At 44.1% G+C, this 17,917-nt stretch overlaps 1 protein-coding gene across 3 annotated transcripts in view; it reads right to left on the bottom strand.

Moving 5' to 3' along the window:
- Window positions 1-5,271: 5,271 nt before the first annotated feature.
- CCDC60 (coiled-coil domain containing 60) overlaps window positions 5,272-17,917 on the bottom strand; it is a 211,675-nt gene continuing 199,029 nt past the window's right edge. For all 3 annotated transcript variants that reach the window (XM_044290877.1, XM_044290886.1, XM_044290894.1), the window contains one exon: window positions 5,272-7,185. In XM_044290877.1, coding sequence (XP_044146812.1) covers window positions 7,045-7,185 — 141 coding nt within the window. In that variant the 3' untranslated portion in view covers window positions 5,272-7,044. The remainder of the gene's footprint in view (window positions 7,186-17,917) is intronic.

The raw sequence follows: 17,917 nt of genomic DNA, 5'->3' as shown, positions 1-17,917 counted from the left end.
GGAGGAAAAGGACCTTTGGTGATGTCACTGCACTCATCACATGATCCATCATCATGGTGATGGATCATGTGATGAGCGCAGTGACATCACCAAAGGTCCTTTTCCTCCCAGGTCATCAAATAAGAAGACAGAAGACGAGCCGGGCAGCGCGAACAAGTGGATAAGGTGAGTTTAATTTATTTTTTTTTTAACCCCTCCATCCCTAATTTACTTAGCATTCTGTATTAAGAATGCTATTATTTTGCCTTATAACCATGTTATAAGGAAACATAATAATGGTCGGGTCCCTATCCCGATAATCTCCTAGCAACCATGAATGAAAATCACACCGCATCCGCACTTGCTTGCGGATGCTTGCGATTTTCATGTAGCCCCATTCACTTCTATGGTGCTTGCGTTGCGTGAAAAATGCACAATATAGAGCATGCTGCGATTTTAACGCAACACACAAGTGATGCGTGAAAATCACCACTCATGTGCATAGCCCCATAGAAATGAATGGGTCCGGATTCAGTGCGGGTGCAATGCGTTCACCTCACGCTTTGCACTCGCGCAGAAAACTTGCTCGTGTTAAAGAGGCCCTATAGGGCTAACCACAAAAAGAATTTACACAAAAGACCATTGGTCAATATATGCATAGTAAGCCTCAGTGTACACTACATCTGTGTCCTGTACAAGACGTATATACTGGTACTCAGGGCCGCCATCAGGGGGGTACAGCCGATACCCCAGTAAGGGGCCCAGACCCTGTGGGGGGCCCGGCCAGTTCCAATGTAAAAAAAAAAAAAATTTTTTTTTTTTACCCCCTCTCATTTGTCAGTGACTTGAGTTGAACTTTATTGCATCGCTAGAGGGGGGCAATTGATCATTCCTTGCTAGTGATGTCCAGGTCACTGAACCGGTCCGTGTGAAGCCGCTCAGTCTGAGTCAGTGAGTCACAGCACACAATAGCAGAGACGCTGGCAGCAGGAAGGGGAGGGACTCGGGAGGAGTGTAATCTGATTCTAGAGTGGAAGCTGCTTCTGCCAGCCCCTCCCCTCCCCGCCCACCAACCAATCAGAGCTGAGGCAAGGCAAGCACTAGCAGCTCTGAGTCTGAGTCACTGACACAAGTACAGGGAGTCTAAGAAAGAATCGGATGAGTCACAGCTTAAAGGGTTTCTACCACATCGTTTTGACATAATTAGCTATCAGACACTAGCGATCCGCTAGTGTCTGCTCTACCAAACCATGGTATTATAATAGCTTTTTGTGCAGCCGTTTCCATAAAAAAACGAACATTTATTGATATGCTAATAAGCCTCTAGGTGCTATGGGGGCGTCTTTTCAGCACCTAGAGGCTCAGTCTACCTTCACAAAATGCCGCCCAGCGCGTCCCTCCAGCCCGCCCATCTCCTCTGGAATGTGATCCTACCTCTGTCTTCGGTGCATCTGTCTTCGGCGCAGGCGCAGTGAATGTCTGACCGCTGCCTGCACAGACATCTCGGTCATCGGCGCAGGCGCAGTCTGTGCAGGGAGCGGTCAGACATTCACTGCGCCTGCGCCAATGACCGAGATGTCTGTGCAGGCAGCGGTCAAACATTTACTGCGCCGAAGACAGACGCGCACGGCGCAGGCGCGAGAATTCGTCCGCTGACTCAGAGGTAGGATCGCATTCCAGAGGAGATGGGCGTGCTGGAGGGACGCGCTGGGCAGCATTTTGTGAAGGTAGACCGAGCCTCTAGGTGCTGAAAAGATGCCCCCATAGCACCTAAAGGCTCCTTAGCATATCAATAAAAGTTCGTTTTTTATGGAAACGGCTGCACAAAAAGCTATCATAATAGCATTGTTTGGTAGAGCAGACACTAGCGGATCGCTAGTGTCTGACAGCTAAATTTGTCAAAACGATGTGGTAGAAACCCTTTAAAATAATCTAAAGATCAGATTTGGTTAGAGACTCATTCTATTCTTTGAGTTAAAAGATCCGTGAGTAACTAGAACAGTTTACACTGAGGCTGATGCTTTTGTTGCAGCAGTGATAGGGTTAAGGGACAGGAGCAGAGAGATAAGAGAAGTGACAGATGACTGTGAAGACCACGGGATCTGTTGCTCAGAAGCCATGAGATTGTAAGGCTACTTTCAAACTAGCGGCAGGACGGATCCGACAGGCTGTTCACCCTGTCAGATCCGTCCTGCTGTTATTTCGCCGGACCGCCGCTCTGTCCCCATTGACTATAATGGGCACGGGGGTGGAGCTCCGGCCCAGCACGGCAGTGCATGGCGAAAGGCCGCCGGACTAAAAGTACTGCATGTCCAACTTGTTGTGTGGTCTTTGCTTAGGGGTAAAATGCAAAGCTGTTTTCTGGATTATCCCACAGGGCCATGATCCTCCATCATTGTTATTAACCCCTCCCTTGCCAGCCCACCCAGCCCTATTTAGCTTTGAAAAAAATGTTTAGGCCATGAAGGGGTTAATTAAGTATTGGAGGGGGTGGGGGTGTTATTGTGCATATTGTGTTTGGGATCCATTTAACAAGTTTGACCAGTTGGGTTTGAGAGTGGTTGAGTGTCATCCACAGATCCCCCATAACAGTGCGTCACCCACAGACCCCCCATAACAGTGTGTCACCCACAGATCCCCCATAACAATGTATCATCCACAGATCCCCCCATAACAGTGTGTCATCCACAGATCCCCCATAACAGTGTCATCCACAGATTCCCCCATAACAGTGTGTCATCCACAGATCCCCCCATAACAGTGTGTCATCCACAGATCCCCCATAACAGTGTCATCCACAGATCCCCCATAACAGTGCGTCATCCACAGATTCCCCATAACAGTGTCATCCACAGATTCCCCCATAACAGTGTGTCATCCACAGATTCCCCCATAACAGTGTGTCATCCACAGATCCCCCATAACATTGTGTCATCCACAGATTCCCCCATAACAGTGTGTCATCCACAGATCCCCCATAACAGTGTGTCATCCACAGATTCCCCCATAACAGTGTGTCATCCACAGATCCCCCCATAACAGTGTGTCATCCACAGATCCCCCATAACATTGTGTCATCCACAGATCCCCCATAACTGTGTCATCCACAGAATCCCCCATAACAGTGTCATCCACAGATTCCCCCATAACAGTGTGTCATCCACAGATCCCCCATAACAGTGTGTCATCCACAGATTCCCCCATAACAGTGTGTCATCCACAGATTCCCCCATAACAGTGTGTCATCCACAGATCCCCCATAACAGTGTGTCATCCACAGATCCCCATAACTGTGTCATCCACAGATTCCCCCCATAACAGTGTGTCATCCACAGATCCCCCATAACAGTGTCATCCACAGATTCCCCATAACAGTGTGTCATCCACAGATTCCCCCATAACAGTGTGTCATCCACATATTCCCCCCATAAGAGTAAGTCCTCCACAGATTCCCCCCATAACAGTACGTCATCCACAGATCCCCCCATAACACTGTAACAGTAAACCTTGTGCTTTTTTTTTTTTTAGGTGCCAGGGGAAGATTGCTAGGGCAGATTAGAACAGGTAGTGTAGTTAGTGTTAGTGGAGGGTCCTGCTTAAAAGAGTCTACCTTGTCGTGGTAGCAGGCGTCATATTATTTGGTCAAAAATAAATTCCTTACTGAAATCACTGATTATCACTTTTTACTGTCTTTGTAGTTGTAAAAAAATTATGAAATTGGGGGTAGGTCCTTGGGGGTGGAGGGGAGGTGGAGTCAGGATGGATTCTAAAGGGGCTGGGTAGGAGGGGGGGCCCAGGCCTTGAGCTGTGTAAGGGGCCCCAAAATTTCTGATGGCAGCCCTGCTGGTACTCTATAGAGTGCTTCTTTAAATGGAGTCTGTTAGAACTTTTAACCATGCGACCGTAAACTGTTGACAGCATTAGTTGGGGCTAGGGAGAGCAGGACAAATATATCTCTTTTAAAGCTTCTTTCATTAGGGGTAGTAAGAATAAGAAGTTTTATTCTGGCAAATTCTGGTCTCTTGCATGTTAAGGGAGAAGTTTTAATGTGAAGAGCTCTATGCGTTGATCTACGTCACGCCTCCCCCTGCTCTGACAACTGTAGTGGTCTCCTAGTTAGAGGATACAGCTGTCACTCAGAGCAGAGAGAAGGGGGTTGTAAAGCAGCCCAGTGCAAAGAGCACTTCACACTGAAGCTCTGCTCTGGGCACTTAAGATAGCAAAGCCTGGCAGAATAAAGCTTTATATTCTCACTACTGCTGATGTAAAAAAGATCTACAAAAGGTATGTTCTCTCCCCAGCCTCTGGCATAGCATTGTCAAAACTGCTGACAGACTCGCATTAACCCCATGCCAATACGTGTTTTTACAGCGGTCATTAAGGGGCCTTCTACCCATACAGAGAAGAGCAGGAGCTTAGCTCTCTCATGACAGCTGTGCTCCTGATGTAACGGCCAGGATCGGTAGAATCGCAGATCCCAGCCCTTTGACCATGGCATCTAAGTTCTTTTAGAGGGAGGGGGCTGCCTCTGTTAGGTATCAGCACAGCTGCAAATGAAATTGTTTAGCCCATCCAGAAGCACGGCCTAACAGCTTGTCTGTCAGAATCCTTCTGACAGCATAATACACTGTACTACATAAGTAGTACAGTGTATTTCTGGAAGCGATTGGACGATCACAAGCCAGAGTCCCCTTGTGGAACTGGAAGTAATAAATGGTTAAAAAAAATATAAGTTTAATTTAAAAAAGTATCCAATTTGAAAAACATATGCACCTTTTTTTCCAATGCTAAATGCTTCTCAATGGAAAATAATGACGTTAATTTCTCTCGCATGGTGAATGCCGTAAAAAAAAAAAAAGAAAAGCCAGAATTACAGTTTTTTGTATATCTGCCACAAAAAAAGAAATTAAAAGTGATAAAAATCTGTTATGTATCCCAAAATTAAACCAATGACAAGTAGTCCCCCAAAAATCAAGCCATCAGACAGCTTTATAGAAAGCAAAATAAAAAAGTTATTGGTTTTATTGTGCAAAGTAGTAAAATATATTTATATATATTTGTTTTATTGCTGTATTCGTACTGACCCAGAAGGTAAAAATAAGGTAATGAAGAAGGTGCAAAGTGAACACTGCAAAATCTACAATGTAAAAAGTCATTTTCTCCCCAGAAAGTTAAAGGGGTTTTGTCACCTCAGCAAATAGCATTTTTTATGTAGAGGAAGTTAATACAAGGCACTTACTAATGTATTGTTATTATCCATATTGCTTCCTTTGCTGGCTGGATTAATAATCACATTATACACTGCTTGCTTCTATGGTTGTGACCATCCTGCAATCCATCAGCGTGGCTGTGCGTGCATGCTATAAAAAAGCAACAGCCTATGTGCGCTCCCACGGTCACAGTCACCTTAGAGGCTGGCGTTTTTTCCTATAGTGTGCAAGTACGAGGGTGGTCGTAACCATGGAAACGAATAGTGTATAACTTGATGGAAAAATGAATTCAGCCAGAAAAGGAAGCAATATGGACAATCACAAAATATTACTCAGTGGCTTGTATTAATTTTCTCTACATGATAAATGCCACTTACTGAAGTGACAACCCCCCCAAGGATAGTTAATCAATGAGTATATGTACCCATAAAATGGTGCCATTAAAAGCTACAACCTTTAAGCATGTTTAAAAATCAGTGCTGTCTAATAGCGATCTACCTCTGGCAAACCACTAGACAACATAGGGGGGAGCGATGGTATAGTGATCGCTCCTCCCTATGCTGCGGTGGAAAACACTGTATGTAATAGCAGAGGTCTCTTCCGCTAGCTAGCAAGTGATTTCCGGGAGGGAACGCTTGCCTCCCAACAATTGCTTGCTGATCTGCCTGTCTAATACAGGCTTTACTCCCATTTTATAAAGTGACGGCATATTGCCAAGACTTTATCAGTGGGGGTCTTTCTAAGATGGGAATACGCCTATAACAGATCATCGAACTGCCCCTTCGCAAAAAGGCAAATAGTTGGTATCCATCTGATGGATCAATTTTTTTTTATTCATGGGGAAGTGAACTTTTTTGGGCCTTTTTCATGACTCTGCCACTGACCACTCTTAACATACAGATGCAGCCTTCGTTAAATGAACATTTGTCATGCGATGAATGGAGTGACATTTCTACGAATGTTTGTTAAGGTGGTTGCACGCTCCACAGGTAAAGATACAGCCTGCTGTGTCTGCATGTTAATGGTTTCACGTTTCACACAATGCTGTAGACATGTGCATACTGTTTGCAGGGTAACGATTGTTTCTCCACATTTAATCTCCTCCATTGTTAGCTGAAAAGATAGAAAAAAGGGATCCTTGCTGTACAGTATTTATTCACAGACTTCCTTTTTTTATTTTAAGGCATCATGCGCACAACTGTTTCTTTGGTCTGCACCCGATCCCTAATTTTTGCGGATTCGATGTGGACCCATTCATTTCAATGGGGCTGCAAAAAATGCGGACAGCACACCGTCTGCTGAATGCATCCAAATGCCTATTCATCCAAAAAAAGAGAAAAAAAAAGAAAATAGAACATCCTATTCTTGCCCATTTTGCGAATAAGAATAGGCATTTTTAATGTGTGCGGAACACATTGCCGTTATCCGTACTTTGCGGATCCACGATTTGCAAACCACAAAACAGATATGGTTGGGTGCATGAAGCCTAATTTTAAGACTCAAACTGTCAACCATATGGCCAAACTTATTGTGAATTGAGCCTACATGATAATTCCTATTAGGACACTTAACAGTTGTCAAATAGATATGCAGTATCTCTGTTGGGTTACATATTTAGTGTCACCTCATGAAGAATTATAGAAAGCTTACAATGTCTGTAAACAGTGCATGCATCAACTGTGTATTCTCAATAACTATGTAAAAAAGTACAAATCAAATATTTATCAAAGGTGAAATACATAATCTTGTTAAGGGACGTCATTAAACAAAACATAAAAAAGCTGTAAAAAACAAACAAAACCAGCACAAAAACCTAAGTGTTGAGACATGTGAAGTGTTTCTTTGAATGATGGTCCTATGTTACTGCATGGAGTTGTGGAGGACATCTCTGTGGTGGGGCACTCTGAGCCCTACTTGTTGCTGAGGAAGCCAGTCGAGTCTGAAGCCAGCTTATGTAATCCTCTAACGACATCTGCACTACGTGTTCTCTTACAAACTGCAAAACAGAGAGCAAAAAAAGAAATAAAACACAGTATGAGGTAGTACAACAATGAAATGATTAAAATAATCAATTTCTGTTTTGAATAGAAGAATTAAAGCGTAAATTAAATATTTATGCGGGTCATTTTTTAAAGGGGTTGTTAAACGAGAACTAAAGTCAGAAAAAACATAAATCATATAAATGCATTTAATCCATTGTGTACGCACAGTATATCTACGATGTGCTCCCCAAACTGCTATCATAAGCAGTTTAGGAGAGATCTTGCAGACAAAGTACTTTGTCTTATCCCTAGTCCATCCCCATCTTTGGCTACAGAATGGCTGACTGAATAAGCCCAACATAACACATACATACTGAACAAGAAGTTCAGGAGAGGAGAGAGGCTTAACCACACTGAAGGCAAATAAATCTGCCTACACTGCTATAGGAGTCCCTGCCCTTGGCCCCCATGGCCACTTTCCCTCCCACTCCCTTGAGATCTGTCAGCTGCCTCTCAGCCTTTTCAACTTGCTCCTTCCATTCCAGCTTATTTCATTTCATCCAATTTACCCATTGACAGAGAAAGTTCAGCAGTTCAGAGAAGTATTAAAGAGCATATAAGGACCTAAATGATGTCACCATGTGGGTGGAGCTCATGTGCTGTGTGTCTGTGAGAGGTTAGCGTTTACCTATACAAGTTGTCAAATACTAGGAGTTGTAGTTATTTCCTTATGCTCACTCCCTGTACTTTCCTCTGATAGCTCCCAATCTCCTAGAAATGCTGGATGCTGGGAGTTATAGCTATTTCCTATTATATCGCCCAAAACAGTCTGGACATTCTCAGAGTTGTAGCTCTCTTTCTTCCTATACCTCTTTTCATGTAATGGCCTCTGATGCATCATAATAACAGTCTGGGCATGCTGGGAGTTTTAGTTCTCTCCTCACATCCCTCTCCACGTAATGTCCACTGATGGCTCATAACAACAATCTGGACATGCTAGGATTTATAGTACTGTCCCCTTATACCCATCTCTCTATAAAGTTCACTGATGCCCCAGAATAACAGTCTGGACATGCTGGGAGATGTATTTCTGTCCTATTTTTACAAAAGAAGATCACACAAAAAAATCATCATCTCCAGCAGTGCCTGACAACAGTCCATTTTTGTAGCATCTTTAGTGGAAGCCAGTGTATGACATCTGTCTGAAGCAGCCATTTAAAGTATATATCATGTGACACAACATTATTTAGGTGGTTATACATCTCCTCAGAGCATACTAATGTATTATGTTTTGCATGCTTTTATTTAGTGTGTGTCTTTTCTTTTGTAATGGTATTTATTTTTGCTATATGAATTTTTTTCTAACATGTATATATGGCTCCTATTACAGATGTGCCCTTTCTTAAAGCGGGTATTCCATTATTAACTGTGTATGGAATGGTAAATTTAGTGGATCAGGGTCTGAGTCCCGGCAGCCCCACCGATCAGCTATTTTGGGAATCTACAACACTCACCAGACCTCTGGTGAGTGAAGCGGCCTCCCAGGTACTTACCAAGCACAGCACCGTACATAATATAGCGACTGTGCTTCGTATTGCAGCTCAGCCCCATTGACTTGAACGGGGCTGAGGTGCAACTATGCCCTGTGACATCCTTGCCCATCTCCTTGCGCTGGTAGCCGGCGGTGCTGCGAAGGAAGCCTGCCCCTCGTTACACACAGATTGTTAGAGCGCCTGCACAGACGTTCTTCTTTGGAAAACCTGACTCTTTCCATATGCATGGTCGCTGGTGCAGGGTTTGAGGGAGACAAAGGAAACAGTGTTTCTTTAAATGGAGGTGTCTGTCGAGAAGGTCTCATCTCATGAGCTGCCTTTGTGGCTCGCTCCTGGAACCGAAGGTCAATGAGGGTAACTAGACATACCAAGGCCTATAGAGTCTTGACCCACCAGTTTATCCTTGATTCGCACTGACAACCCTTCCTAAAAGTCTGACATTAGTGTTTCTTTATTCCAGGCCAACTCAGAATAAATTGATTAGGCAACTGTGAGATTGTCCTGACACGGTTCCAGTAAAGAGGAAGTAGCAGAAGAGTCCCGTAGCAAGTCAGAGTTCAGGCCAGGCAGCCGAGGGTCAAGATTATCAAAATTAGAGTTATTTCGTTTAGGAAAAAGACGACTGAGGGGAGATCTAATAACTATGTATAACTATATCTAAGATCAATACAGAAATCTCTCCTATGATCTATTTATAACCAGAACTGTGATGTGGGGACATCCTCCATGTCTAAAGGACAGAAGGTTTCTCCATCGTAAAAGAGGATTCTTTACTGTAATAGCAGTGAATCTAAGGAACTCTCTGCCAAGAGGTTGTGATGGTGAACTTGCTAAAAAAGTTCAAGAGGGGCCTGGATGTATTTCTGGAGTGTAATAATATTATAGGCTATAGTTATTAGATTAGATTTCTGGAGAAGTGCTGTTTATCCAGGGAGTTATTCTGACTGCCTGATTGGAGTTGGGAAGGAATTTTTTTCCTCTAAGATGAGAAAAATTGGCTTCTATCTCATATGTTTTTTTGCTTTCCTCTGGATCAACTGTGCAGAATAACAGGCTGAACTGGACGGACCTGCCTTCAATGTGCCTCAGTAGCACATGTACAATCTTTTGCCTTATCTTGATTATCACACACCTATTGAAGGCAATGGGCCCACACAGCCATGCAGCGTTCATATGGCCAATGTCTGTGTTTTTCAGACCGTTGTTTTACGGTCTTCAACACGGGAATGGTGGCAACACAATTGTGTGAATGTACCCTTTCTATGTTACTATGTATGTTACCAAAAACTCAGGCACCTTCCACTATTGAAAGGCAGCTTAAACACAATCAAGTAGCCAGCCGTAGGCAGGAACAGTTCAGGACGTGAGCTGAACTTGAAAGATACCACCACATGTAGCGGAATACATGTGTAGTACAGTACCAGCAAAGTGTATGAGATTAAACAGATTAAACTAATTTCAAGTACACTTTGCAAATGCTTTCTGTGTGAAACTTGACCTGCTGTATGAATTTAGGAATTTACAGCATTTCAATTTTGTTTGCAATTTTAGCTGCGGATGTTACCCTTTTCTAGAGGTCTGAGATAAGCGGCAACACTACATCAAATCCACACCAAAAAGTGCTAATAGAAATGTTTAGATTTTGGTGTGGTTTGGCTGTAGAAACACAAAAAATCATCATGAGCATTTGTGCGGACTTTCTGCACATTTATCTAAAAGGCTGTTCGCACCATGGATTTTGAAAACACGTGAAAAAATACACATGATTCCAAGCTGATCCACGAGCTATTTTTCAGTGCGTTTTTCCCACGTTTTTCCTGTGTCTTTTTTAATGTGTTTTCGATACTTTTTTGACACTTTTTTAACCAATGGGTGTTTTGAGGCAGAAATGCTCCAAAATGACCGCCAAAAAACTCAGAGTCAGCAAGAGTGTACAAACACCCTAGAGACAGGATGGGGAACCTTGGAAGCAGGAGCAGGCCACGGCCTGCAAGGAGAGCACATGGAATTTTGGAGCCAGGGCCATCTATCAGCAGCAGAGGAACAAGAAGTGGGTACGGGTCACCAGGCAGAAGAGAGCAAGACCTGGTTAGCCAGAACCAGCCCTGTACCTCACATGGATCCAAAGATCTCCTCATTAATCACTCTGCTAGATTTATTCAAGCTCGGAAATCAGCGGGCGTGACCTTTCTCGGGGGTATGTGTCCTTTCTCTGGGGGAGTGACCTTTCTGCTGCAGTAATCTACCTGTAATTGTCACAGCTTGTAACTGAAGACAAGGCTGAAGGCACTTGAAGGATGGAACTGAGCATGAAAAATAAAGAAAACAATAAACAGAAGGTGGGAATACGCATTATGCATTTTAACCCCTTCAACCCCGGGCCTGTTTTCACCTTCCTAACCAGGCCATTTTTTGCAAATCTGACATGTGTCATTTTATGTGGAAATAACTTTAAAATGCTTTTACTTATACAGACCATTCTGCGATTTTTTTTCTCGTCACATATCATACTTCATGACAGTGGTAAAAATTAGTAAAAAATAAAATAAAAAATATTCATAAAATAAAAACCAAATTTACCCCCAAAAATTTAAAATTAGCAAATTTCTATTTCTCAACTTTTATAATATATAGCAATATCTCCAAAAATAGTAATTACTTTACATTTCCCATATGTCTACTTTATGTATGGATCATTTTGAAAAATACATTTTATTTTTTGGGGACATTAGAAGGCTTAAAAGTTTGGAAGCAAATCTTGATATTTTTCTGAAAATTTCCAAAAACCCACTTTTTAAGGACCAGTTTAGGTCTGAAGTCACTTTGTGAGGCTTACATAATAGAAACCACCCAAAAATGACCCTATTTTAGAAACTACACCCATCAAGGTATACAAAACTGATTTTACAAACTTTGTTAACCCTTTAGGCTACTTTCACATTAGCATTCGGGGCTCCGCTTGTGAGTTCCGTTTGAAGGCTCTCACAAGCGGCCCCGAACGCATCCGTCCAGCCCTAATGCATTCTGAGTGGATGCGGATCCGCTCAGAATGCATCAGTCTGGCAGCGTTTGGCCTCCGCTCCGCTCAGCAGGCGGAGACCTGAACGCTGCTTGCAGCGTTCGGGTGTCCGCCTGGCCGTGCGGAGGCAAACGGATGTAAGTCTAATGGGGACGGATCTGTTTGACGTTGACACAATATGGCTCAATTTTCAAACGGATCCGTCCCCCATTGACTTTCAATGTAAAGTCTGGACGGATCCGTCCGAGCTACTTTCACACTTCGAATTATTTTTTTTTATATAATACAGAAGGATCCGTTCTGAACGGATCCCATCGTCTGCATTATATGAGTGGATCCGTCTGTGCAGACCCCAGACGGATCCGCTCTGAACGCAAGTGTGAAAGTAGCCTTAGGTGTTCCACAAAAATTAATGGAATATGGAGATGAAATTTCTGAATTTCACTTTTGTCACACACACAGGGGGTGGGGTAGTGACCACTGAACTCCACCCTCAACTCCACCCTCCACCCTCAACTCTGTCTCTGCCTACTTGCCTCGCAAGTCCTAGCGACAAGGGACAACTGGTCGACAAACCATTAGCTAGGATAGTGCAGGGAAGACAAACAACACATAAACAGAAAAGTCAAACAAGCCGTGTCAAAACCAAGAAAGCAAAAAGGTACCGGAGGAGCAAGCAGAGAATCGTCAGGATAAGCCGAAGTCAAACCAGGAGAGCACGCCAAGACCAGAGGATGAGACGGACAGGAAATCGGAAGCCAAGCAGGAACAAACAAATCAGGTGATGCAGTCCATCTTTCTTCAAGTGCCTCCTTATTGTGCATCTTAAAACAGTCACACCACATTCTTTCAGACAGTCCTGTATTTCACCTGAAGTTTTTTGTGGGTTTTTCCTTGCATCCCGAAAAATATTTCTGGCAGTTGTGGCTGAAAGTTTAGTTGGTCTACCTGACCGTGGTTTGGTTTCAACAGAACGCCTACTTTTTCACTTAATTAAAGTTTGAACACTGCTGATTGGCATTCTCAAGTCCTTTGATATTTTCTTATATCCATTTCCTGTTTTATAGAGTTCAACTACCTTTTCCCGCAGATCCTTTGACAGTTCTTTTGCTTTCCCCATTACTTAGAATCCAAACATCAGTGCAGCACTGGATGAACGTTGCAAGAGTCTGTCAGGAGTCAAGAAAGTCATTGAACTTTTATACACACCCTCTATTTAAAAGCAAACAGATCACAGGTGAAGATGGTTACCTTTAATAGCCATTGTAACCCTTTTGTGTCACGTTGTGTGCATGTAATCAGGCCAAATCACCAGGGTATGTAAACTTTTGATCAGGGTCATTTGGGTAGATTGTGGTGTGATTATAATTTAAAAAGAGTAAACACAGTTGTATGACAATAAATGGCTTCAGCCAACCACTAACCATAAGTGAAAGAAAAGTTTTTGTGTAATCATTCACATTTTCTGAACAATGGTTAAGAAATCATAAATTCTGCAAGGGTATGTAAACTTATGAGCACAACTGTATTTTCCTCCCAGCATGTGCGGCTGGGCTGGTTTCCAGCCAGGTGAGGTCAAATACCAGACCAGAGTTTAAGTGCCGGTCCGGGTTTTGGCAGCACCCGGCTGTCCTTAAATAGGCAGCTGGGCTCAACAGAGATGTCTCTGTTTTTGGGGATCTGAGGCTTTCTGTCGTGCTGGAGGGCTGAGAGTCTCATGCTGGGGAAACAGGCCCCCTAAAGCCTGCTGTGGACTACTGGAGGCAGAACTGCCAACAAGGTGACTTGTATTATATGAAATTTCCACTATGTGGGAATTAACACTAAGACTGCAAAGTTACGTGCTGTTTTCTGCAATTGCCTCAAGTATGAATAAACACTGATATTTTGAGTTAAGAACTTGTATTTTGCATCTGTACTGCGCCCGCTTACCCTATCTACCAGAGCAAAACCCCACAATTGGTGGAGGATGCGTGCAGAGTCAGTGTTTACCCGTTTTGTGGTTCATCAGGATATGTTGTATCGGGTAAACCAACTACGGGGTGAGCCTATTGAACAGTTGGTGGTCCCCAAGGATTATTGCAAGCTTGTGTTAGATCTAGCCCACCGACACGTTCTTGGGGGTCACCTGGGGCTTAAGAAAACTCAGGATCGTATTCTACAGCAGTTTTACTGGCCCGGCATATTCAAAGAAGTGGAAGGGTTTTGTAAGTCTTGCCCGACCTGCAAGATAACTAGCCCCCAGCCACACTTCCGTAGTCCTCTAGTACCTCTCCTCTTATCGAAATACTGTTTGACCGAATAGCTATGGACCTCATAGGCCCAGTACCGAAGTCCGCAAGAGAGTATCAACACATCTTAGTCATTCTAGACTATGCCACTCGGTACCTGGAGGTGGTGCCACTGCGACATACCTCGGACAAACTCATAGTTAAGGAGTTAATGGAGATGTTTTCCTGAGTAGGACTACCTAAAGAGGTTCTGACTGACCAAGGGACCCTTTTATGTCCAAGGTGATGAGAAAAAAACTCTCGTAAGTTGCTGCACATATAACAACTACAGATGTCCGTTTACCATCCGCAAATGGAGGGACTGGTATAACGGTTTAACCAAACATTAAAAAATATGTTGAAAAAGGTAGTGTCTAAAGATCTGAAGAAGTGGGACCTCCTTCTGCCCTATCTCATGTTCGCAGTGCGAGAGGTACCCCAGGCCTCTACTGAGTTCTTGCCCTTCGAACTGCTATATGGCAGACACCCTTGCGGTCTCTTGGACGTGGCCAAAGAAGCGTGGGAACAACAACCCATTCCACATAAAAGTGTCATTGAGTACGTTACCCAGATGCAAGATCGGATAGAGACAGTGTTGCCTCTTGCTAGGGAGCATATGGAGGCAGCTCAGCGAGCCCAGAGTCGGGTCTATAATTGGCAGGCTCGGGTCCGGATCTTTAACCCAGGTGATCGGGTTTTGGTTCTGGTGCCGACCGTGGACAGTAAGTTCCTAGCAGTGGCAGGGGCCCTACGAGGTACTCGAGAAAATTGGAGATGTAAACTACAAGGTACACCAGCCAGGACGGCAAAAGCCGGAGCAGGTTTACCATGTGAATTTACTCAAACTGTGGAAAGATAGGGAAACCTGTACATAAGACAGACCACGGCCGGGTTGTCTAGGAAAAGAGGTACCGGTCCCTCTGTATGATGCAAGATAGGCAGCTGCCACAGTAAAAATTGCTGACAGCCTCTCCTCTAAACAGACTCAGGAGGCCAGGGAGTTCGTTAGTCGGAACACAGATGTGTTCTTGGACCTCCCTGGACGCACTTCCATAATCCAGCATGACATTGTCACTGAGCCTCATTCAAAAGTCCAATTAAAACCATACCGGGTACCCGAGGCTCGGCGACAAGCCATATTGGAGGAGGTGCAGCTAATGTTGCAGCTAAATGTCATTGAGGAGTCAAAAAGTGAGTGGGCCAGTCCTATAGTATTGATACCTAAGCCGGACGGGACGTTGTGGTTTTGTAACGACTTTCGAAAACTTAAAGAGGTTTCCAAATTCGATGCATATCCCATGCCCTGGGTGGATGAGCTCATTGAGAGGTTAGGACAAGCTCCGAATTTTTCTGTTTTAGACCTCACGAAAGGGTACTGGCAGGTGCCCTTATCGAAGGCTGCCAAAGAGAAAACTGCATTCATCACGCCTGAGGGGCTGTATCAATATAAGGTCTTACCCTTTGGTCTGCATGGCACCCCTGCCACTTTTTTTTGCGACTAATGGACATTGTAAACAACAAAATGAGCCCTAGGTAGGAGCCCTCGGTATGAAAATTCACTTATTATACAATAGGTCATCCAGACCAAAAAATCCCTTTAGGGGCCCCAACAAAAAAGTTTAATGCATATTAAACTAATTCTTTAATTTGTACCTTTAAAATTAAACCTACAGACGACAGATCATGAACAATTAAAACTATCAGGGACTGGCAATATGTCACTTGTAGTCTTGGAATTGCTGGGAGGACTGAGTGGGTGCTTTATTTATCTGTGTGTTTATGGATATTATTACCACATTGTTGTATATGGAACAGACTCATGTCCATCTGTCACCATCCACAGTAGCCACTAGGGACGATTGGGACTTATCACAAATTGGCGATCAGGCAGCCACACTGTTTATTATAAGTCTGCGCAACACTACTTAGCAGTTTTCTGCTCAATTCACTAGGTGCACACACAATGTGGCTGTCTGTATTACCACATATCAATTGTTCCCTGCCAGCGTTCATGCACTGTGGCTATTTTTATTACCACATTCAAATTGCTCACTTGCGGCATTTATACACTGTGGCCATTTGTATCGCCTCATTCAAATACCTCACTGCCAGCATACATACAATGTGGCTATATATTACCACCTGCAGATTATTCGCTGCCAGTGTTCATATAATGTGGCTATTTGCATTACCACATGCGGATTGTTCACTGCCAGTGTTCATACAATGTGGCTATTTGTAACACCACGTGCAGATTCACTGCCAGCATTCACACAATGTGGTTAAATCTATCACCGCATGCAGATTGATCACTGCCAGTGTACATACATTGTGGCTGTTTGTATTACCATGTGCAAATTCACTGCCAGCGTTCACACAATGTGGCTTTTTATATATCCACATGCAGATTCACTGCCAGCGTTCACACAATGTGGTTAAATCTATCACCGCATGCAGATTGATCACTGCCAGTGTACATACATTGTGGCTGTTTGTATCACAATGTGCAGATTCCCTGCCAGCGTTCACACAATATTGCTTTTTTGTATCACCACATGCCGATTAATCACTACCAGCGTTTGTGAAATGTGGCTGTTTGTATCACCACACTCAGATTACTATCTGCCGGCATTCCAGCCCATCCCCACATGCATCCACTCAGTCACTCTATCTATCCTCAGCTGATGTATTGTTTCTATTGCTCAGCCCTGTCTAAAATCACACATACATAATTACTGCCCCTCCCGACATGTTTCGCCGCTGTTGCGACTTCGTCAGGGGAATAGGGGTAATATCCCTAAAAGGATTTTTTGGTCTGGATGACCTTTTGTATAGTAATAGACATTGTGCTTCGTCCACATAGTCGGTACGCTTCAGCTTACCTGGCTGATATTGCCATCCACAGTACCGACTGGGAAAGTCACCTACCAAAAGTGTAGGCTGTAGTGGACTCCCTTCGGAAAGTTGACCTCAATGCTAACCCAAAAAAATGTGCGATAGGGTTAGAAGAGACTAAGTACCTGGGGTATTTCATTGTCATCAAACCCCAAGTTAACAAAATAGAGGCGATATGGAATTGGCCCTGACCTGTCACCACTAGGCAAATAAAGTAATTCCTGGGAATGGTGGGCTATTACATGAGGTTTGTTCCCCACTTTGCTACTCTAGCCGCGCCCTTGACAGGGCTCTTGAAGGGACGAAAATCAGTGATGGTTCGCTGGGATGATTGGGCGGAAGAGGCTTTTGCCGCTTTGAAGTTGGCCCTGTTTGGGTCACCGATTTTGGTGATGCCCGACTTCAAGAGGGAGTTTTTGGTACACATGGATGCCTCTGAAGTAGGCTTCGGTGCTGTACTGTCTTAGGAAGTCAACAGGGAGGAGCATCCTGTTGTCTTCCTAAGCCGCAAGCTCCCCCCAGCTGAAACCAGATACAGTACAATGGAGAGAGAGTGCCTGGCTATCAAGTGGGCACTTGAGTCTCTTTGCTACTATTTGTTGGGGAGAAAGTTCCGCCTGGTGACCGACCACTCCCCTCTCAAGTGGATGAGCCATGCCAAAGACATGAATGCCCGGGTCACCAGATGGTTTTTGTCTCTGCAGAAGTTCATCGGGGTTAAGTTCTCGGTAGAACACAGAGCAGGCCGGTTGCAGGTAAACGCAGATGTCCTGTCCTGGGTGCATTGTCTGGCGTATGTCCACCCCCTTAGGGTTGAACAAAGAGGGATGGGAGGTATGTGTCACAGTGAGGGGTTGTGTCTGGCAAGGCAGGTATTTTCCTCCCAGCATGTGCGGCTGGGCTGGTTTCCAGCGAGGTGAGGTCAAATACCAGACCGGAGTTTAAGTGCCGGTCCGGGTTTTGGCAGCACCTGGCTGTCCTTAAATAGGCAGCTGGGCTCAGCAGAGAT

This window comes from Bufo gargarizans, chromosome 1 (assembly GCF_014858855.1).
Source record: "Bufo gargarizans isolate SCDJY-AF-19 chromosome 1, ASM1485885v1, whole genome shotgun sequence".
In the NCBI taxonomy this organism is placed as follows: domain Eukaryota; kingdom Metazoa; phylum Chordata; class Amphibia; order Anura; family Bufonidae; genus Bufo; species Bufo gargarizans.
This window is presented reverse-complemented; position numbering and strand designations above follow the sequence as displayed.